The sequence below is a fragment of the Petromyzon marinus genome, chromosome 84 (genome assembly GCF_048934315.1).
Source record: "Petromyzon marinus isolate PM22_M1 ecotype Great Lakes invasive population chromosome 84, UKy_Petmar_22M1.pri1.0, whole genome shotgun sequence".
Classification (NCBI taxonomy): domain Eukaryota; kingdom Metazoa; phylum Chordata; class Hyperoartia; order Petromyzontiformes; family Petromyzontidae; genus Petromyzon; species Petromyzon marinus.
The window spans coordinates 1,944,293-1,966,393 of record NC_133749.1 but is presented as its reverse complement, the minus strand read 5'-3'; the positions used below and the strand labels follow the sequence as shown (position 1 = coordinate 1,966,393).

The window sequence follows — 22,101 nt, the reverse complement described above, 5'->3', positions numbered from 1 at the left end:
AGTGGTGAGGATGATGTTTCTAGTGTCCAGCTCCGTGTGTGTACGAGTGAGTGAGTGAGTGTGTGAGTTGGTGAGTGAGTGGATGAGTGAGTGAGTGAGTAGTGAGTGGATGAGTGAGTAATGAGTGGATGAGTGAGTGGGTGAGTGAGTAGTGAGTGAGTGGTGAGTAATTGGTGAGTAATTGGTAATTGGTGAGTGTACCAGTGGTGAGGATGATGTTTCTAGCGTCCAGCTTCGTGTGTGTACGAGTGAGTGTGTGAGTTGGTGAGTGAGTAGTGAGTGGATGAGTGAGTAGTGAGTGGATGAGTGAGTAGTGAGTGGATGAGTGGTGAGTAATTGGTGAGTAATTGGTAATTGGTGAGTGTACCAGTGGTGAGGATGATGTTTCTAGTGTCCAGCTCCGTGTGTGTACGAGTGAGTGTGTGAGTTGGTGAGTGAGTAGTGAGTGGAGGAGTGAGTGGATGAGTGAGTGGGTGAGTGAGTAGTGAGTGAGTGGTGAGTAATTGGTGAGTAATTGGTGAGTAACTGGTGAGTGTACCAGTGGTGAGGATGATGTTTCTAGTGTCCAGCTCCGTGTGTGTACGAGTGAGTGAGTAGTGAGTGGATGAGTGAGTGGATCAGTGGATGAGTGGATGAGTGGTGAGTGAGTGTGTGAGTTGGTGAGTGAGTGGATGAGTGAGTAGTGAGTGAGTGGATGAGTGGATGAGTGAGTGAGTGAGTTGGTGAGTGTGTGAGTGGATGAGTGGATGAGTGAGTAGTGAGTGGATGAGTGAGTGGAAGAGTGAGTGGATGAGTGAGTAGTGAGTGTGTGAGTGGATGAGTGAGTGGATGAGTGAGTGGATGAGTGAGTGGGTGAGTGAGTGGTGAGTGAGTGGTGAGTGAGTGGTGAGTAATTGGTGAGTAATTGGTGAGTGTACCAGTGGTGAGGATGATGTTTCTAGTGTCCAGCTCCGTGTGTGTACGAGTGAGTGAGTGGATGAGTGAGTAGTGAGTGGATGAGTGAGTGGATGAGTGAGTAGTGAGTGGATGAGTGAGTGAGTGGGTGAGTGAGTGGTGAGTGAGTGGTGAGTAATTGGTGAGTAACTGGTGAGTGTACCAGTGGTGAGGATGATGTTTCTAGTGTCCAGCTCCGTGTGTGTACGAGTGAGTGAGTGAGTGGATGAGTGAGTAATGAGTGGATGAATGAGTGTGTGAGTGAGTGGTGAGTAATTGGTGAGTAATTGGTGAGTAACTGGTGAGTAACTGGTGAGTGTACCAGTGGCGAGGATGATGTTTCTAGTGTCCAGCTCAGTGTGTGTACGAGTGAGTGAGTGAGTGGATGAGTGAGTGGATGAGTGGATGAGTGAGTGGATGAGTGAGTGGGTGAGTGGGTGAGTGAGTGGTGAGTGAGTGGTGAGTAATTGGTGAGTAATTGGTGAGTGTACCAGTGGTGAGGATGATGTTTCTAGTGTCCAGCTCCGTGTGTGTACGAGTGAGTGTGTGAGTTGGTGAGTGAGTAGTGAGTGGATGAGTGAGTAATGAGTGGATGAGAGAGTGGGTGAGTGAGTGGTGAGTAATTGGTGAGTAATTGGTGAGTAACTGGTGAGTGTACCAGTGGTGAGGATGATGTTTCTAGTGTCCAGCTCCGTGTGTGTACGAGTGAGTGTGTGAGTTGGTGAGTGAGTAGTGAGTGGATGAGTGAGTAGTGAGTGGATGAGTGAGTGGATGAGTGAGTGGGTGGGTGAGTGAGTGAGTGGGTGGGTGGGTGTGTGGGTGGGTGGGTGTGTGGGTGTGTATGGGGGTGGGTGTGTGGGTGGGTGTGTGAATGGGTGGGTGAGTGGGTGGGTGTGTGAGTGGGTGTGTGGGTGGGTGAGTTGGTGTGTGGGTGAGTGAGTTGGTGGGTGAATGAGTGTGAGTGAGTCTGAGTGAGTGGGTGAATAGTGAGTAGGTGAGTGGGTGAATGAGTGGGTGAATGAGTGGGTGGATGAGTAGATAAGTGAGTGAGTAGTTGGTGAATGGATGAGTGAGTGGGTGAGTGAGTGAGAGTGAGTGGCTGGGTAAGTGTAAAGGTGTGTGGGTGGGTGGGTGAGTGGGTGAGTGGGTAAGTGGATGAGTGAGTGTGAGTTGGCGAGAGAGTGGGTTAGTGAGTTGGTGAATGGATGAGTGAGCGAGCGAGTAGGTGTGAGTGAGTAGTGAGTGGGTGAGTAGTGAGTGGTGAGTAATTGGTGAGTGTACCAGCAGTGAGGATGATGTTTCTAGCGTCCAGCTCCGTGTGTGTACGAGTGAGTGAGTTGGTGAGTGGATGAGTGAGTAGCGAGTGGATGAGTTAGTGGTGAGTGGTGAGTAATTGTTGAGTAATTGGTGAGTGTACCAGTGGTGAGGATGATGTTTCTAGTGTCCAGCTCCGTGTGTGTACGAGTGAGTGAGTGAGTGTGTGAGTTGGTGAGTGAGTGGATGAGTGAGTGAGTGAGTAGTGAGTGGATGAGTGAGTAATGAGTGGATGAGTGAGTGGGTGAGTGAGTGAGTAGTGAGTGAGTGGTGAGTAATTGGTGAGTAATTGGTAATTGGTGAGTGTACCAGTGGTGAGGATGATGTTTCTAGCGTCCAGCTTCGTGTGTGTACGAGTGAGTGGATGAGTGGATGAGTGAGTAGTGAGTGGATGAGTGAGTAGTGAGTGGATGAGTGGTGAGTAATTGGTGAGTAATTGGTAATTGGTGAGTGTACCAGTGGTGAGGATGATGTTTCTAGTGTCCAGCTCCGTGTGTGTACGAGTGAGTGTGTGAGTTGGTGAGTGAGTAGTGAGTGGAGGAGTGAGTGGATGAGTGAGTGGATGAGTGAGTGGGTGAGTGAGTAGTGAGTGAGTGGTGAGTAATTGGTGAGTAATTGGTGAGTAACTGGTGAGTGTACCAGTGGTGAGGATGATGTTTCTAGTGTCCAGCTCCGTGTGTGTACGAGTGAGTGAGTAGTGAGTGGATGAGTGAGTGGATGAGTGGTGAGTGAGTGTGTGAGTTGGTGAGTGAGTGGATGAGTGAGTAGTGAGTGAGTGGATGAGTGGATGAGTGAGTGAGTGAGTTGGTGAGTGTGTGAGTGGATGAGTGGATGAGTGAGTAGTGAGTGGATGAGTGAGTGGAAGAGTGAGTGGATGAGTGAGTAGTGAGTGTGTGAGTGGATGAGTGAGTGGATGAGTGGATGAGTGAGTGGATGAGTGAGTGGGTGAGTGAGTGGTGAGTGAGTGGTGAGTGAGTGGTGAGTAATTGGTGAGTAATTGGTGAGTGTACCAGTGGTGAGGATGATGTTTCTAGTGTCCAGCTCCGTGTGTGTACGAGTGAGTGAGTGGATGAGTGAGTAGTGAGTGGATGAGTGAGTGGGTGAGTGAGTGGGTGAGTGAGTGGTGAGTGAGTGGTGAGTAATTGGTGAGTAACTGGTGAGTGTACCAGTGGTGAGGATGATGTTTCTAGTGTCCAGCTCCGTGTGTGTACGAGTGAGTGAGTGAGTGGATGAGTGAGTAATGAGTGGATGAATGAGTGTGTGAGTGAGTGGTGAGTAATTGGTGAGTAATTGGTGAGTAACTGGTGAGTAACTGGTGAGTGTACCAGTGGCGAGGATGATGTTTCTAGTGTCCAGCTCCGTGTGTGTACGAGTGAGTGAGTGAGTGGATGAGTGAGTGGATGAGTGGATGAGTGAGTGGATGAGTGGATGAGTGAGTGGGTGAGTGGGTGAGTGAGTGGTGAGTGAGTGGTGAGTAATTGGTGAGTAATTGGTGAGTGTACCAGTGGTGAGGATGATGTTTCTAGTGTCCAGCTCCGTGTGTGTACGAGTGAGTGTGTGAGTTGGTGAGTGAGTAGTGAGTGGATGAGTGAGTAATGAGTGGATGAGAGAGTGGGTGAGTGAGTGGTGAGTAATTGGTGAGTAATTGGTGAGTAACTGGTGAGTGCACCAGTGGTGAGGATGATGTTTCTAGTGTCCAGCTCCGTGTGTGTACGAGTGAGTGTGTGAGTTGGTGAGTGAGTAGCGAGTGGATGAGTGAGTAGTGAGTGGATGAGTGAGTGGATGAGTGAGTGGATGAGTGAGTGGGTGAGTAGTGAGTGGTGAGTGAGTGGTGAGTAATTGGTGAGTAACTGGTGAGTGTACCAGTGGTGAGGATGATGTTTCTAGTGTCCAGCTTCGTGTGTGTACGAGTGAGTGAGTGAGTGGATGAGTTGGTGAGTGTGTGAGTGGATGAGTGAGTGGATGAGTGAGTAGTGAGTGTGTGAGTTGGTGAGTGAGTGGTGAGTAATTGGTGAGTAACTGGTGAGTGTACCAGTGGTGAGGATGATGTTTCTAGTGTCCAGCTCCGTGTGTGTACGAGTGAGTGTGTGAGTTGGTGAGTGAGTGGATGAGTGGATGAGTGAGTGAGTGGTGAGTGAGTGGTAATTGGTGAGTAACTGGTGAGTAATTGGTGAGTAAGTGGTGAGTGTACCAGTGGTGAGGATGATGTTTCTAGTGTCCAGCTCCGTGTGTGTATGAGTGAGTGAGTGTGTGAGTTGGTGAGTGAGTGAGCGAGTTGGTGAGTGGATGAGTGAGTGAGTGGTGAGTAATTGGTGAGTAACTGGTGAGTGTACCAGTGGTGAGGATGATGTTTCTAGTGTCCAGCTCCGTGTGTGTACGAGTGAGTGAGTGGATGAGTGAGTGGATGAGTGGGTGAGTGAGTGGGTGAGTGAGTGGTGAGTGAGTGGTGAGTAATTGGTGAGTAATTGGTGAGTGTAATTGGTGAGTGTACCAGTGGTGAGGATGATGTTTCTAGTGTCCAGCTCCGTGTGTGTACGAGTGAGTGAGTGGATGAGTGAGTGGATGAGTGGGTGAGTGAGTGGGTGAGTGAGTGGTGAGTGAGTGGTGAGTGAGTGGTGAGTAATTGGTGAGTAATTGGTGAGTGTACCAGTGGTGAGGATGTTTCTAGTGTCCAGCTCCGTGTGTGTACGAGTGAGTGTGTGAGTAGTGAGTGGATGAGTGAGTAATGAGTGGATGAGTGAGTGGGTGAGTGAGTTGGTGAGTGAGTAGTGAGTAATTGGTGAGTAATTGGTGAGTAACTGGTGAGTGTACCAGTGGTGAGTGTACCAGTGGTGAGGATGATGTTTCTAGTGTCCAGCTCCGTGTGTGTACGAGTGAGTGAGTGAGTGGATGAGTGAGTGGATGAGTGGGTGAGTGAGTGGGTGAGTGAGTGGTGAGTAATTGGTGAGTGAGTGGTGAGTGAGTGGTGAGTGAGTGGATGAGTGAGTGGGTGAGTGAGTGGTGAGTGAGTGGTGAGTGAGTGGTGAGTGAGTGGTGAGTGTACCAGTGGTGAGGATGATGTTTCTAGTGTCCAGCTCCGTGTGTGTACGAGTGAGTGAGTGAGTGGATGAGTGAGTAATGAGTGGATGCGTGAGTTGGTGAGTGAGTGGTGAGTGAGTGGTGAGTAATTGGTGAGTAACTGGTGAGTGTACCAGTGGTGAGGATGATGTTTCTAGTGTCCAGCTCCGTGTGTGTACGAGTGAGTGAGTAGTGAGTGGATGAGTGAGTAATGAGTGGATGAGTGAGTGGATGAGTGAGTTGGTGAGTGAGTGGTGAGTAAGTGGTGAGTAATTGGTGAGTAATTGGTGAGTGTACCAGTGGTGAGGATGATGTTTCTAGTGTCCAGCTCCGTGTGTGTACGAGTGAGTGGATGAGTGGATGAGTGAGTGAGTGGGTGAGTGAGTGGTGAGTAATTGGTGAGTAATTGGTGAGTAATTGGTGAGTAAGTGGTGAGTGTACCAGTGGTGAGGATGATGTTTCTAGTGTCCAGCTCCGTGTGTGTATGAGTGAGTGTGTGAGAAGGTGAGTGAGTAGTGAGTGGATGAGTGAGTAATGAGTGGATGAGTGTGTGAGTTGGTGAGTGGTGAGTAATTGGTGAGTAATTGGTGAGTAACTGGTGAGTGTACCAGTGGTGAGGATGATGTTTCTAGTGTCCAGCTCCGTGTGTGTACGAGTGAGTGAGTAGTGAGTGGATGAGTGAGTAATGAGTGGATGAGTGAGTGGATGAGTGAGTTGGTGAGTGAGTGGTGAGTAAGTGGTGAGTAATTGGTGAGTAATTGGTGAGTGTACCAGTGGTGAGTGTACCAGTGGTGAGGATGATGTTTCTAGTGTCCAGCTCCGTGTGTGTACGAGTGAGTGGATGAGTGGATGAGTGAGTGAGTGGGTGAGTGAGTGGTGAGTAATTGGTGAGTAATTGGTGAGTAAGTGGTGAGTGTACCAGTGGTGAGGATGATGTTTCTAGTGTCCAGCTCCGTGTGTGTACGAGTGAGTGAGTGTGTGAGTTGGTGATTGAGTGGATGAGTGGGTGAGTGAGTGGATGAGTGAGTGGTGAGTAATTGGTGAGTAATTGGTGAGTAACTGGTGAGTGTACCAGTGGTGAGGATGATGTTTCTAGTGTCCAGCTCCGTGTGTGTACGAGTGAGTGAGTGTGTGAGTTGGTGAGTGAGTGGATGAGTGGATGAGTGAGTGGATGAGTGAGTTGGTGAGTGAGTGGTGAGTAATTGGTGAGTAATTGGTGAGTAACTGGTGAGTAACTGGTGAGTAATTGGTGAGTGTACCAGTGGTGAGTGTACCAGTGGTGAGTGTACCAGTGGTGAGGATGATGTTTCTAGTGTCCAGCTCCGTCTGTGTACGAGTGAGTGAGTGAGTAATGAGTGGATGAGTGAGTGGGTGAGTGAGTGGATGAGTGGATGAGTGAGTGAGTGGATGAGTGGTGAGTAATTGGTGAGTAATTGGTGAGTGTACCAGTGGTGAGGATGATGTTTCTAGTGTCCAGCTCCGTGTGTGTACGAGTGAGTGAGTGTGTGAGTTGGTGAGTGGATGAGTGAGTGGGTGAGTGGATGAGTGAGTGAGTGGATGAGTGGTGAGTAATTGGTGAGTAACTGGTGAGTGTACCAGTGGTGAGTGTACCAGTGGTGAGGATGATGTTTCTAGTGTCCAGCTCCGTGTGTGTACGAGTGAGTGAGTGAGTTGGTGAGTGAGTGGATGAGTGGATGAGTGAGTGGATGAGTGGATGAGTGAGTAGTGGATGAGTGAGTTGGTGAGTGAGTGGTGAGTGAGTGGTGAGTAATTGGTGAGTAACTGGTGAGTGTACCAGTGGTGAGGATGATGTTTCTAGTGTCCAGCTCCGTGTGTGTACGAGTGAGTGAGTGTGTGAGTTGGTGAGTGGATGAGTGAGTGGGTGAGTGGATGAGTGAGTGAGTGGATGAGTGAGTGGTGAGTAATTGGTGAGTAACTGGTGAGTGTACCAGTGGTGAGTGTACCAGTGGTGAGGATGATGTTTCTAGTGTCCAGCTCCGTGTGCGTACGAGTGAGTGAGTGGATGAGTGAGTGGATGAGTTAGTGGTGAGTGAGTGGTGAGTAACTGGTGAGTGTACCAGTGGTGAGTGTACCAGTGGTGAGTGTACCAGTGGTGAGTGTACCAGTGGTGAGGATGATGTTTCTAGTGTCCAGCTCCGTGTGTGTACGAGTGAGTGTGTGAGTAGTGAGTGGATGAGTGAGTGGATGAGTGGATGAGTGAGTGGATGAGTGAGTAATGAGTGGATGAGTGAGTGGATGAGTGGGTGAGTAACTGGTGAGTAATTGGTGAGTGTACCAGTGGTGAGGATGATGTTTCTAGTGTCCAGCTCCGTGTGTGTACGAGTGAGTGAGTGGATGAGTGAGTGAGTGGATGAGTGAGTGAGTGGGTGAGTGAGTGGTGAGTAACTGGTGAGTGTACCAGTGGTGAGGATGATGTTTCTAGTGTCCAGCTCCGTGTGTGTACGAGTGAGTGAGTGAGTAGTGAGTGAGTAATGAGTGGATGAGTGAGTGGATGAGTGAGTAGGTGAGTGAGTGAGTAGTGAGTGAGTGGTGAGTAACTGGTGAGTAACTGGTGAGTGTACCAGTGGTGAGGATGATGTTTCTAGTGTCCAGCTCCGTGTGTACGAGTGAGTGAGTGGTGAGTAATTGGTGAGTAACTGGTGAGTGTACCAGTGGTGAGGATGATGTTTCTAGTGTCCAGCTCCGTGTGTACGAGTGAGTGAGTGGTGAGTAATTGGTGAGTAACTGGTGAGTGTACCAGTGGTGAGGATGATGTTTCTAGTGTCCAGCTCCGTGTGTGTACGAGTGAGTGAGTGAGTAGTGAGTGGATGAGTGAGTAATGAGTGGAGGAGTGAGTGGATGAGTGAGTTGGTGAGTGAGTGGTGAGTGAGTAGTGTATGAGTGGTGAGTAACTGGTGAGTAATTGGTGAGTAATTGGTGAGTGTACCAGTGGTGAGGATGATGTTTCTAGTGTCCAGCTCCGTGTGTGTACGAGTGAGTGGGTGAGTGAGTGGTGAGTAATTGGTGAGTGAGTGGTGAGTAATTGGTGAGTGTACCAGTGGTGAGTGTACCAGTGGTGAGGATGATGTTTCTAGTGTCCAGCTCCGTGTGTGTACGAGTGAGTGGTGAGTGAGTGGTGAGTAATTGGTGAGTAATTGGTGAGTAACTGGTGAGTGTACCAGTGGTGAGTGTACCAGTGGTGAGGATGATGTTTCTAGTGTCCAGCTCCGTGTGTGTACGAGTGAGTGGGTGAGTGAGTGGTGAGTAATTGGTGAGTGAGTGGTGAGTAATTGGTGAGTGTACCAGTGGTGAGTGTACCAGTGGTGAGTGTACCAGTGGTGAGGATGATGTTTCTAGTGTCCAGCTCCGTGTGTGTACGAGTGAGTGGTGAGTGAGTGGTGAGTGAGTAATGAGTGGATGAGTGAGTGGGTGAGTGAGTGGGTGAGTGAGTGGGTGAGTAATTGGTGAGTAACTGGTGAGTAACTGGTGAGTGTACCAGTGGTGAGTGTACCAGTGGTGAGTGTACCAGTGGTGAGGATGATGTTTCTAGTGTCCAGCTCCGTGTGTGTACGAGTGAGTGGTGAGTGAGTGGTGAGTGAGTAATGAGTGGATGAGTGAGTGGGTGAGTGAGTGGATGAGTGAGTGAGTGGATGAGTGGTGAGTAATTGGTGAGTAACTGGTGAGTGTACCAGTGGTGAGTGTACCAGTGGTGAGTGTACCAGTGGTGAGGATGATGTTTCTAGTGTCCAGCTCCGTGTGTGTACGAGTGAGTGAGTGGATGAGTGAGTGGATGAGTGGGTGAGTGAGTGGGTGAGTGAGTGGTGAGTGAGTGGTGAGTAATTGGTGAGTAATTGGTGAGTGTACCAGTGGTGAGGATGATGTTTCTAGTGTCCAGCTCCGTGTGTGTACGAGTGAGTGTGTGAGTAGTGAGTGGATGAGTGAGTGGATGAGTGGATGAGTGAGTGGATGAGTGAGTAATGAGTGGGTGAGTTAGTGGTGAGTGAGTGGTGAGTAACTGGTGAGTAACTGGTGAGTGTACCAGTGGTGAGGATGATGTTTCTAGTGTCCAGCTCCGTGTGTGTACGAGTGAGTGTGTGAGTAGTGAGTGGATGAGTGAGTGGATGAGTGGATGAGTGAGTGGATGAGTGAGTAATGAGTGGGTGAGTTAGTGGTGAGTGAGTGGTGAGTAACTGGTGAGTAACTGGTGAGTGTACCAGTGGTGAGGATGATGTTTCTAGTGTCCAGCTCCGCCACCTCTGCTGCCTCCTCTCGTTTTGCCTTCAGCCTCCGACACTTCTCCAGTGTGGGCTTCCCTGTGCGGTGAGGAAACTCACCAGTTACTCACCAGTCACTCACCAATTACTCACCAGTTACTCACCAGTTACTCACCAGTTACTCACCAGTCACTCACCAATTACTCACCAGTCACTCACCAGTTACTCACCAGTCACTCACCAATTACTCACCAGTCACTCACCAGTTACTCACCAGTTACTCACCAGTCACTCACCAATTACTCACCAATTACTCACCAGTTACTCACCAGTTACTCACCAATTACTCACCAGTTACTCACCAGTCACTCACCAATCACTCACCACCTCACTCACCCACTCACTCATCCACTCACTACTCACTCACCCACTCACCAACTCATCCACTCACTCACTCGTACACACACGGAGCTGGACACTAGAAACATCATCCTCACCACTGGTACACTCACCAATTACTCACCAATTACTCACCACTCACTCACCAATTACTCACCAGTCACTCACCAATTACTCACCAGTCACTCACCAATTACTCACCAGTTACTCACCAATTACTCACCAATTACTCACCAATTACTCACCAGTTACTCACCAGTTACTCACCAATTACTCACCAATTACTCACCAATTACTCACCAGTTACTCACCAGTCACTCACCAATTACTCACCAGTCACTCACCAATTACTCACCAGTTACTCACCAATTACTCACCAGTCACTCACCAATTACTCACCAATTACTCACCAGTTACTCACCAATTACTCACCAATTACTCACCAGTTACTCACCAGTCACTCACCAATTACTCACCAGTCACTCACCAATTACTCACCAATTACTCACCAATTACTCACCAGTTACTCACCAGTCACTCACCAATTACTCACCAGTCACTCACCAGTCACTCACCAATTACTCACCAATTACTCACCAGTTACTCACCAGTCACTCACCAATTACTCACCAATTACTCACCAGTTACTCACCAGTTACTCACCAATTACTCACCAGTTACTCACCAGTTACTCACCAGTCACTCACCAGTTACTCACCAATTACTCACCAGTTACTCACCAGTTACTCACCAGTCACTCACCAATTACTCACCAGTTACTCACCAGTCACTCACCAATTACTCACCAGTTACTCACCAATTACTCACCAGTTACTCACCAGTTACTCACCAATTACTCACCAGTTACTCACTAATTACTCACCAGTTACTCACCAGTTACTCACCAGTTACTCACCAGTCACTCACCAATTACTCACCAGTCACTCACCAATTACTCACCAGTCACTCACCAATTACTCACCAATTACTCACCAGTTACTCACCAGTCACTCACCAGTTACTCACCAGTTACTCACCAATTACTCACCAGTCACTCACCAGTCACTCACCAATTACTCACCAGTCACTCACCAGTTACTCACCAGTCACTCACCAATTACTCACCAATTACTCACCAGTTACTCACCAGTCACTCACCAATTACTCACCAATTACTCACCCACTCACTCAATCACCCACTCACTCACCAACTCATCCACTCACTCACTCGTACACACACGGAGCTGGACACTAGAAACATCATCCTCACCACTGGTACACTCACCAATTACTCACCAATTACTCACCAGTCAATCACCAATTACTCACCAATTACTCACCAGTCACTCACCAATCACTCACCAGTCACTCACCAGTTACTTACCAATTACTCACCAGTCACTCACCAGTTACTTACCAATTACTCACCAGTCACTCACCAGTCACTCACCAATCACTCACCAGTCACTCACCAATTACTCACCAGTCACTCACCAGTCACTCACCAATGACTCACCAGTTACTCACCAGTCACTCACCAGTAACTCACCAATTACTCACCAATTACTCACCAGTCACTCACCAGTCACTCACCAGTTACTCACCAATTACTCACCAATTACTCACCAGTCACTCACCAATTACTCACCAATTACTCACCAGTCACTCACCAATTACTCACCAGTCACTCACCAATCACTCACCAGTCACTCACCAATTACTCACCAGTCACTCACCAGTTACTCACCAGTTACTCACCAATTACTCACCAGTCACTCACCAATTACTCACCAGTCACTCACCAGTTACTCACCAGTCACTCACCAGTCACTCACCAGTTACTCACCAATCACTCACCAATTACTCACCAATTACTCACCAGTCACTCACCAGTTACTCACCAATTACTCACCAGTCACTCACCAGTCACTCACCAATTACTCACCAATCACTCACCAATTACTCACCAATTACTCACCAGTCACTCACCAATTACTCACCAGTCACTCACCAATTACTCACCAGTCACTCACCAATTACTCTCTCTGCCCGTGTCTCTATTTCCCCGTGTCTCTCTCTCCCCGTGTCTCTCTCTCCCCGTGTCTCTCTCTCCCCGTGTCTCTCTCTGTATCCCTCCGTGTCTCTCTCTCCCCGTGTATCTCTCCCCGTGTCTCTCTCCCCGTGTCTCTCTCTCCCCGTGTCTCTCTCTGTATCCCTCCGTGTCTCTCTCCCCGTGTCTCTCTCTCCCCGTGTCTCTCTCTCTCTCCGTGTCTCTCTCTCCCCGTGTCTCTCTCTGTATCCCTCCGTGTCTCTCTCTCCCCGTGTATCTCTCCCCGTGTCTCTCTCCCCTTATCTCTCTCTCCCCGTGTCTCTCTCTCCCCGTGTCTCTCTCTCTCCCCATGTCTCTCTCTGTATCCCTCCGTGTCTCTCTCTCCCCGTGTCTCTCTCCCCGTGTCTCTCTCTCTCTCTCCCCGTGTCTCTCTCTCTCTCTCAATCTCTCCGTGTCTCTCTCTCCCCGTGTCTCTCTCCCCGTGTCTCTCTCTCCGTGTCTCTCCCCGTGTCTCTCTCTCCGTGTCTCTCTCTCTCTCCCCGTGTCTCTCTCTCTCTCCATGTCCCTCTCTCTCTCCGTGTCTCTCTCCCCGTGTCTCTCTCTCTCTCCCCGAGTCTCTCTCTCTCCATGTCTCTCTCTCTCCGTGTCTCTCTCTCTGTCTCTCTCCCCGTGTCTCTCTCTCTCCGTGTCTCTCTCCCCGTGTCTCTCTCTCTCTCTCCGTATCTCTCTCTCTCCCCGTGTCTCTCTCTCTCTCTCCGTGTCTCTCTCTCCCCGTGTCTCTCTCTCTCTCTCCCCCCGTGCCTCTCTCTCCCCGTGTCTCTCTCTCTCCCCGTGTCTCTCTCTCCCCGTGTCTCTCTCTCCCCGTGTCTCTCTTCCCGTGTCTCTCTCTCTCTCCGTATCTCTCTCTCTCCCCGTGTCTCTCTCTCTCCGTGTCTCTCTCTCCCCGTGTCTCTCTCTCCATGTCTCTCCCCGTGTCTCTCTCTCCCCGTGTCTCTCTCCCTGTGTGTCTCGCTCTCTCTCTCCCCGTGTCTCTCTCTCTCTCTCTCCCCGTGTCTCTCTCTCTCTCCCCGTGTCTCTCTCACCCCGTGTCTCTCTCTCCCCGTGTCTCTCTCTCCCCGTGTCTCTCTCTCCGTGTCTCTCTCTCCCCGTGTCTCTCTCTCCCCGTGTCTCTCTCTCCCCGTGTCTCTCTCCGTATCTCTCTCTCTCTCCCCGTGTCTTTCTCTCTCCGTGCCTCTCTCTCCCCGTGTCTCTCCCTCTCTCCCCGTGTCTCTCTCTCCCCGTGTCTCTCTCTCCCCGTGTCTCTCTCTCCCCGTGTCTCTCTCTCCCCGTGTCTCTCTCTCTCTCTCTCCCCGTGTCTCTCTCTCTCTCTCTCCATGTCCCTCTCTCTCCCCGTGTCTCTCTCTCTCTCCGTATCTCTCTCTCTCTCCGTGTCTCTCTCTCCCCGTGTCTCTCTCTCCCCGTGTCTCTCTCTCCGTATCTCTCTCTCTCTCCCCGTGTCTCTCTCTCTCCGTGCCTCTCTCTCCCCGTGTCTCTCTCTCTCTCCCCGTGTCTCTCTCTCCCCGTATCTCTCTCTCCCCGTGTCTCTGTCTCTCTCTCCCCGTGTCTCTCTCTCTCTCTCCCCCCCCGTGTCTCTCTCTCCCCGTGTCTCTCTCTCTCTCTCTCTCCCCGTGTCTCTCTCTCTCTCCCCGTGTCTCTCTCTCTCTCCCCGTGTCTCTCTCTCTCTCCCCGTGTCTCTCTCTCCCCGTGTCTCTCTCCCCGTGTCTCTCTCTCTCTCCGTATCTCTCTCTCCCCGTGTCTCTCTCTCCCCGTGTCTCTCTCTCCGTATCTCTCTCTCTCTCCCCGTGTCTCTCTCTCTGTGCCTCTCTCTCCCCGTGTCTCTCTCTCTCTCCCCGTGTCTCTCTCTCCGTATCTCTCTCTCTCTCTCCCCGTGTCTCTCTCTCTCCATGCCTCTCTCTCCCCGTGTCTCTCCCCGTCTCTCTCTCTCTCTCCCCGTGTCTCTCTCTCCCCGTGTCTCTCTCCCCGTGTCTCTCTCTCGCTCCCCGTGTCTCTCTCTCCCCGTGTCTCTCTCTCTCTCTCTGTGTCTCTCTCTCCCCGTGTCTCTCACTCTCTCTCCGTGTCTCTCTCCCCGTGTCTCTCTCTCCCCGTGTCTCTCTCCCCGTGTGTCTCTCCGTACCGGTCATCCCGGCTTGGTGCAGCTCTTCCTGCAGCCTGCGAATTCGTGCCGATCGTGAGTGGCAGTCACCAAGCAGCTTGCTGTAGTGACAGCGCACCCCACACGCAACCAGGTAGCGCTTCAAGCGCTGCACCGAGGGGTGATCCTCACCGCTCTGGGAGACACACACACAGACACACACACAGACACACACAGCACTGATAGACACAGCACTGATAGACACACACACAGACACACACACACACAGACACACACAGCACTGATACACACACACACACAGCACTGATAGACACACACAGCACTGATACACACACACACAGCACTGATATATACACACACACACACAGACACACACACACAGCACTGACACACACACACAGCACAGCACTGACACACACACACAGCACTGATAGACACACAGCACTGAGAGACACAGACACACACAACAACAACCGCCATTCGCCACTAAGTGGCGGTGACGTCACCACGACGCTTGTGCCAGGCTATGTGCACCCTGAGGCCACGTGAAGTGTCGAACGCCCGCTGGCAGGAGGTCACTGGGCAGACCCAGGTACCACGGGTCGACTGACTGAGATGACTGGCTGATGCACCACCTGTGCCCCCTACTGTGCCAACCTGCTGTGCTTTAGCCACCCAGCGCTCCGCTCGTTGTTGTGAGCGTCGCTCCTCCGCCCTCCGTTGTTGTTGGAGGGCGACTGCCTCCAACTGCCCAGTAGCATCCTTCACGAGCCTCCTCCACAGAGGCCGATCTTGACACCGCTGGTACCAGTCATCGGCAAGTCCACTCAGCTCCACGTCCTCCTGTACCACATCACTCCATCTCTTCTCTAGCCCGTGCCGCGCCAGTTTAGCCCCCTCAATCCGGCCAAACAAAAGCTGTTTCGGCATGCGGTGGCTGGGCATGCGGGCTACATGACCCAGCCATCGCAGCCTTGCCTGCCGGAGGAGCTCACCGATGGGACCCTGCCCAGATCTTTCAAGGATTTGTGAGCTCCTCACACAATCCAGTCTGGTTAAACCCAGGATGGATCGTAGGCAGGCCAGCCTAAATGTTTCTAACCGGCGAAGATGTTCCATTAGGGGGGTCCACGTTTCGCAAGTGTAGAGAGAAGGGAGGGAATGACCGTGGCCGAGAAGACCTGAAGCTTAGTGCGGAGCGACAGACCAGGTAGCTTCCACACAGCGTTACGCAACCGATGAAAAGATATTGCCGCTCGACTGATTCGGAGTGAGACCTCTGCTGTTAAACTGGAGCCAGTCATAAGCACACTGCCCAGGTATGGGAAACTCTCCACTCTCTCCACAACTGCCCCATCACCGATTGGGAGTTGTGGGGGTGGAGTGTCCGATGGTACAAAATACCCAGGCAGGTGCTTAGTTTTGGTGGGGCTGATGGTAAGGCCCCACCTCTTAGTGGCACGCTCCAGGCTCAGCAGCAGCGTCTCCAACTCCTCCTCTGACTGAGCAGCTATTACCAAATCATCAGCATACATAACGTGTTTGAGCAATAGGGAGCCATCCCTTGACCCCACCCGGGCATCGATCAGCCTCCCATTATATCTGTACCATATGGAGATTCCCCCGGTACAGCTATTGAAGGCTTCATGAACTACGTGGTCAAAATAGATGTTAAATAATGTGGGAGCCAGAGGACATCCCGTGTCGCACCCCAAGGTGTACAGGGAATGGCTCTGACTCCCGGCCACGTAGTTTTACCCAGGCCCGCTCACCATCATGAAGGTCCTTAATGATCGTGAGCAGAGGGTCAGGTACTCCAAAAGCACGGAGAACGACCCAGAGCCCAGGCCTACTGATGGTATCATAGGCCTTGACCAGGTCAATAAAGCAGAGATGTAGGTCTTGTTGGAATTCCCTACACCTCTGCTGTAGCAGACGGACAGAAAATATGGCATCTGTGCAGGACCGCCCTATCCTGAAACCGCATTGGGGCTCCGCAAGCCTCTCCTCAGCGTGCCTGGCAAGGCGATGCTGAATAATCCTTGCCAGGACCTTTCCCGGCACACTGAGGAGTGAGATGCCCCTGTAGTTGTGACAGTCTGTGCGGTCGCCCCTTCTTAAAAAGGGGGACCACCAGGGCATCCTTCCAATCCTGCGGAACCCGTCCAGTGGTCCAGACTGTTGTTATGATGTCATATAGGGCAGTCTGTGCACAAACGCCACCCTCCCTCAGCATTTCGCTTGGGAGATCATCTCTGCCCGCTGCCTTTCCTGGTCTCAGACTCCGGATCGCCTTCAGTACTTCCTCAACAGATGGCACCTCAGCCAGCCACTCACAGGGGGTGACTACTTCCAATATTTGAGGCACCGCAGCCTCAGCAGGGTCATCCTCACTTTGTGCCACGATGTTTTCCTGGCCGAGGGATTTTCCCTCCCCCAGGACCTCACAGAAATGCTCAGCAAATCTGCAAACCTGTTCCTGGGGGTCGGAGATTGGATCACCGTTTTTTCCCCTAATGATGGTAATAGGTGTGGCGCTGCAGGTTACTTTTTTGATGGAGTTAAATAGAGATTTGTGATCACGGGCCACTGAGGCAGACTCCATCTCCTCAGCAACCCGCGACCACCACCCATCCTTGCAGCACCTCACGGCTCTCCGAACCTCCGAGCGAAGGCTGCGGTAAGCCTCCTCATTCTCTGACGTGGGATTCTGTAGCCGATGGCAGTGGGCCTGTCGCTTTTTCTCAACCATCCTGAACACCTCCTCTGTCAGCCAGGGTCTCTGGGGAGGTCTGGACCGCGTACCCAAAGCAGCCATTGCAGCTGCATGAGTCACAGTCCTAAACCTCGCCCATTTACCCTCAACATCAGGAGGAGTCGGGGATGATGCCAATCCCAGCCGCAAGCGATGATGAAATTCTCACTTGCAACTTTCATCAGATAACTGAGACCAGGCCACTTTAGGTCGGAATGGGGTCCTGGGTGTACACCCACCACCGGAGTGGAAGAATGGCAGGCGCATCTTACAGATAACTAGTCGATGGTCAGAGGGCAGATCAGCTCCACGGTAGGTCCTGGTGTCAAGGACATGGGCTCGCATCCGCTGGTCTGTCACTATGTAGTCCAGCAGATGTTCTTGCTTGGACCCAGCATGCATCCATGATGTTGTGTGGATGCGCCGATGCCGGAACAGCGTGTTGGTAATTACAAGCCCATGGGCTGCACAAAAATCTAGCAGCCTCCTACCGTTGTTATTGAGCTGATCTGGCCCATGCCCTCCAATCACTCCAAACCAGGTGCCAGTATCATGACCAACTCGGGCATTGAAGTCACCCAACATGATGACTCTATCCCGAGGGGCCACTTTAGCCAGCACCTGTGACAGGTCATAGAAGGCATCTGACTCATCGGCTTTGCCTGCATCCCTCCACGGATGTTCATCTTCGGTGGGGGCATAAGTAACCACGACCACCATTCCTCGCCTCCGGTTGATGGGAAGGCGAGCCCAAAGTAGCCTGGGGCTTACAGCTTCCCACACCTCACCGCCACGCTCCCACGCCCCCTTCATTCTTTTGTTCAAAAGAAGAGCCACACCCTGTTGTTTGGCAGTCTGCTGCCCCGAGTAGAGGACTGTCCACCCCTCATGGTGGCAGGAGCCAGAGCCGGTCCACCGGACCTCCTGAATGTCGCATAGATCCAGGCGGTACCGGTCCAGCTCCCGACAGAGGAGTGGCAGCCTCTCCTCCGCAGTGAGCGTTCGAACATTCCACGTGGCCACCCGTAGTGGCTTTTCGTTGTTTCTGGAGTAGCCCCGAGGGTAGAGATTCAATCTCCTGGCTCCGCCAATTGGGGTTTGGCCAGGAGACGTCATAGACGCCTGGCCCCCCGGGGCCTCCGGCACAAGCTTATTAGTTACATATTTCAGTTTAACTCGTGGTTTAGTGGTAATTAATTGAAGGTGGAGGGGTTACCAGCCCCTCGCACCCGTCCAGAGCCCCCGTTTAGCCCCTGTGGTGGACACAGATGCCATGAGGGGAGGAGCCAATCAAAATTGGATCTCCCCCCACAGCACTGTCCACGACAGAGTTGCCCGTCCGGCACCGCGAGGAGGTAGGGGGTTGTTTTGCCGGATAAACACACACAGTCACACACACACAGACACACACACACACAGACACACTGTCACACACACACAGACACATAGACACACACACACATACACACACACAGACACACACAGACACACACATACTAACACACACACTAACACAGTGTACACACACACAGTGTACACACACACAGACACACACTAACACACACAGTGTACACACACACAGTGTACACACACACTAACACACACAGTGTACACAAAGATAAAGACAAAGATCCCCCGTATAGCCTTAACAGACTGTAGGGGCAAGTGCTGTTAGCGAGCACCTATGAAGGCCGGAACGGTACACGAGGGGGTGGGTGGCCAGCACCACGCCCGACCGCCTTTGTCTCCCTAGTGACGATGTTTACACACCACACCAGGTACTCATTTGAGGCTGAGTCGACCTAGGGGAGGCCCGGGACCGGTTCAAATAATCGTCACTGGTGTTGGCCGTGAGCGGGAATCGAACCCGGGTCGCCAGGTTCATAGCGCAGCGTAGCGCTAACCGCTACACTACCGCTCACACACACACACAGACACACACACAGACACACACACAGACACACACACAGACACACACACTGTCACAGACACACACACTGTCACACACACACACACTGTCACACACATACACTGACACACACACACACACAGACACACACACTGTCACACACAGACACACACACACACAGACACACACACTGACACACACACACTGTCACACACAGACACACACACACACACACGACTTGCCCGCCCGCCACACCACCGCGGGCGATTTCTCACCTTCCTTTCCGCCGCCTTCTTCGACGACTTTCCCTTCCCCCGGCCTCCGCCATCGCTCGACTTGCCACGGCCGGCGGCCTTCCCTCGCTCGCGCGAGCGTCTCCCTCCGCCGGTGGATGACTTCCTGGCCACACCGTCACCACCGCCCCCCCCATCCTCCTCCTCCTCCTCCTCCTCCGTGCTCGATCCGTCGCCATCGCCGCCGCCGGGAGATTTCTTACGTTTGGCAACGGATTTTTTAGCATCGCCATCGCTACCATCACTATCATCACTATCACCATCGCTATCCTTCGTGACGGAAGATTTATTACGTTTGGCAACGGATTTTTTAACATCGCCACCATCACCATCATCATCATCGCTATCCTTTTTGATGGAAGATTTCTTACGTTTGGTAACGGATTTTTTAGCATCGCCACCACTACCATCACTATCATCACTATCGCTATCCCTCGTGACGGAAGATTTATTACGTTTGGAAACGGATTTTTTAGCATCGCCATCACCGCCATCGCTACCATCGCTACCATCATCATCGCTATCCTTTGTGACGGAAGATTTATTACGTTTGGCAACGGATTTTTTAGCATCGCCACCACTACCATCACTACCATCGCTACCATCATCAACGCTATCCTTCGTGATGGAAGATTTCTTACGCTTGGAAACGGGTTTTTTAGCATCGCCACCACCGCCATCGCTACCATCACCATCGCTATCCTTTGTGATGGAAGATTTCTTACGTTTGGCAACGGATTTTTTAACATCGCCACCACCGCCATCACTACCATCACTACCATCACCATCGCTATCCTTTGTGACGGAAGATTTCTTACGTTTGGAAACGGATTTTTTAACATCGCCACCATCACCATCGCTACCATCATCATCGCTATCCTTTGTGACGGAAGATTTCTTACGTTTGGAAACGGGTTTTTTAGCATCGCCCTCACTACCATCACTACCTTCACTACCATCATCGCTATCCTTTGTGACGGAAGATTTCTTACGTTTGGCAACGGGTTTTTTAGCATCGCCACCACCGCCATCGCTACCATCGCTACCATCATCATCGCTATCCTTTGTGACGGAAGATTTATTACGTTTGGAAACAGATTTTTTAACATCGCCATCACTATCGCTATCCTTTTTGATGGAAGACTTCTTCCGTTGGGAAACGGATTTTTTAACATCGCCACCACCACCATCACTACCATCATCATCGCTATCCTTCGTGACGGAAGATTTCTTACGTTTGGAAACGGATTTTTTAACATCACCACCATCACTACCATCGCTATCACTACCATCACTACCATCATCATCATCGTCAGACATTTTCGGTGCCCTCTTCCCGGCTGCCTTTGTTTTCACGGCCGTCTTTGTCTTCCCGGCCGTCTTTGTTTTCACGGCCGTCTTTGTTTTCACGGCCATCTTTGTCTTCCCGCCTGCAGCCGATTCATTTTGTCTGCCTCTGGGTTTCCGTCCAACGCTCGATGAGTCTGTGGGAGGGTGAGTGAGTGTGTGGGTGAGTGAGTGAGTGGGTGAGTGTGTGGGTGTGTGGGTGGGTGGGTGAGTGTGTGGGTGGGTGGGTGAGGGGGTGGGTGAGGGGGTGAGGGGGTGGGTGAGGGGGTGGGTGAGAGGGTGTGTGGGTGAGTGGGTGAGTGGGTGAGTGTGTGGGTGAGTGAGTGAGTGGATGGGTGGGTGAGTGGGTGAGTGAGTGGGTGGGTGAGGGGGTGGGTGAGAGGGTGAGGGGGTGGGTGGGTGAGTGTGTGGGTGAGTGGATGGGTGGGTGGGTGAGTGGGTGAGTGAGTGGGTGGGTGGGTAGGTGAGTGGGTGGGTGAGTGGGTGTGTGTGTGAGTGGGTGGGTGAGTGGGTGAGTGAGTGGGTGAGTGGGTGAGTGTGTGGGTGGGTGAGTGTGTGGGTGGGTGGGTGAGTGTGTGTGTGAGTGGGTGTGTGAGTGGGCGAGTGTGTGGGTGGGTGAGGGGGTGTGTGAGTGGGTGTGTGAGTGGGTGAGTGTGTGGGTGGGTGAGTGGGTGGGTGAGTGTGTGAGTGGGTGAGTGGGTGAGTGAGGGGGTGGGTGAGGGGGTGGGTGAGTGAGTGAGTGAGTGGGTGAGTGTGTGGGTGAGTGGGTGGGTGAGAGGGTGAGGGGGTGGGTGAGTGTGTGGGTGAGTGGGCGAGTGTGTGGGTGAGTGGGTGGGTGGGTGAGTGAGTGGGTGGGTGGGTGGGTAGGTAGGTGAGTGAGTGTGTGGGTGAAGGGGTGGGTGAGTGAGTAAGTGGGTGAGGGGGTGGGTGGGTGAGTGAGTGGGTGAGTGAGTGGGTGAGTGGGCAGGTGGGTGAGTGAGTGTGTGGGTGAGTGAGTGGGTAAGTGGGTGGGTGAGTGGGTGAGTGAGTGGGTAAGTGGGTGGGTAAGTGGGTGGGTGAGTGGGTGAGTGAGTGGGTAAGTGGGTGGGTAAGTGGGTGGGTGAGTGGGTGAGTGGGTGGGTGAGTGGGTGAGTGAGTGGGTAAGTGGGTGGGTAAGTGGGTGGGTGAGTGGGTGAGTGAGTGGGTAAGTGGGTGGGTAAGTGGGTGGGTGAGTGGGTGAGTGGGTGGGTGAGTGAGTGGGTGAGGTTCACCAGGTGAGGGTGACTCCGCTCTTCGTCTCTTCACCGGGTGAGTGGGTGACTCACCCGAGGCGGAGGAGTCACCCTCTGAGCCACGATCTCGCTTCCTCACCTGAGAGACAGTCACTCACCACTTACTCACCACTCACTCACCCACTCACCCACCCACTCACCAAACCCACCCACTCACCCACCCACCCACTCACCCACCCACTCACCACTCACCCACCCACTCACCCAACCACCCACTCACTCACTCACCCACCCACTCACCCACCCACTCACCCACCCACCCACTCACCCACCCACCAACTCACCCACCCACCAACTCACTCACCCACCCACTCACCACTCACCCACCCACCCATCCACCCACCCACTCACTCACCACTCAACCACTCACCCACCCACCCACCCACTCACCCACCCACTCACCCACC

The 22,101-nt window shown here is 52.1% G+C and overlaps 1 protein-coding gene across 4 annotated transcripts in view; it reads right to left on the bottom strand.

Annotated features, from left to right (window-relative positions):
- Positions 1 to 22,101, bottom strand: part of HIRIP3 (HIRA interacting protein 3) — a 42,584-nt gene that overhangs the window by 7,438 nt on the left and 13,045 nt on the right. For all 4 annotated transcript variants that reach the window (XM_076057725.1, XM_076057728.1, XM_076057726.1 and 1 more), the window contains 4 exons: positions 21,674 to 21,773; positions 19,059 to 20,560; positions 14,141 to 14,294; positions 9,519 to 9,617 (listed from right to left, as the gene is read on the bottom strand). In XM_076057725.1, the coding sequence (XP_075913840.1) occupies positions 9,519 to 9,617; positions 14,141 to 14,294; positions 19,059 to 20,560; positions 21,674 to 21,773 (1,855 nt within the window). The remainder of the gene's footprint in view (positions 1 to 9,518; positions 9,618 to 14,140; positions 14,295 to 19,058; positions 20,561 to 21,673; positions 21,774 to 22,101) is intronic.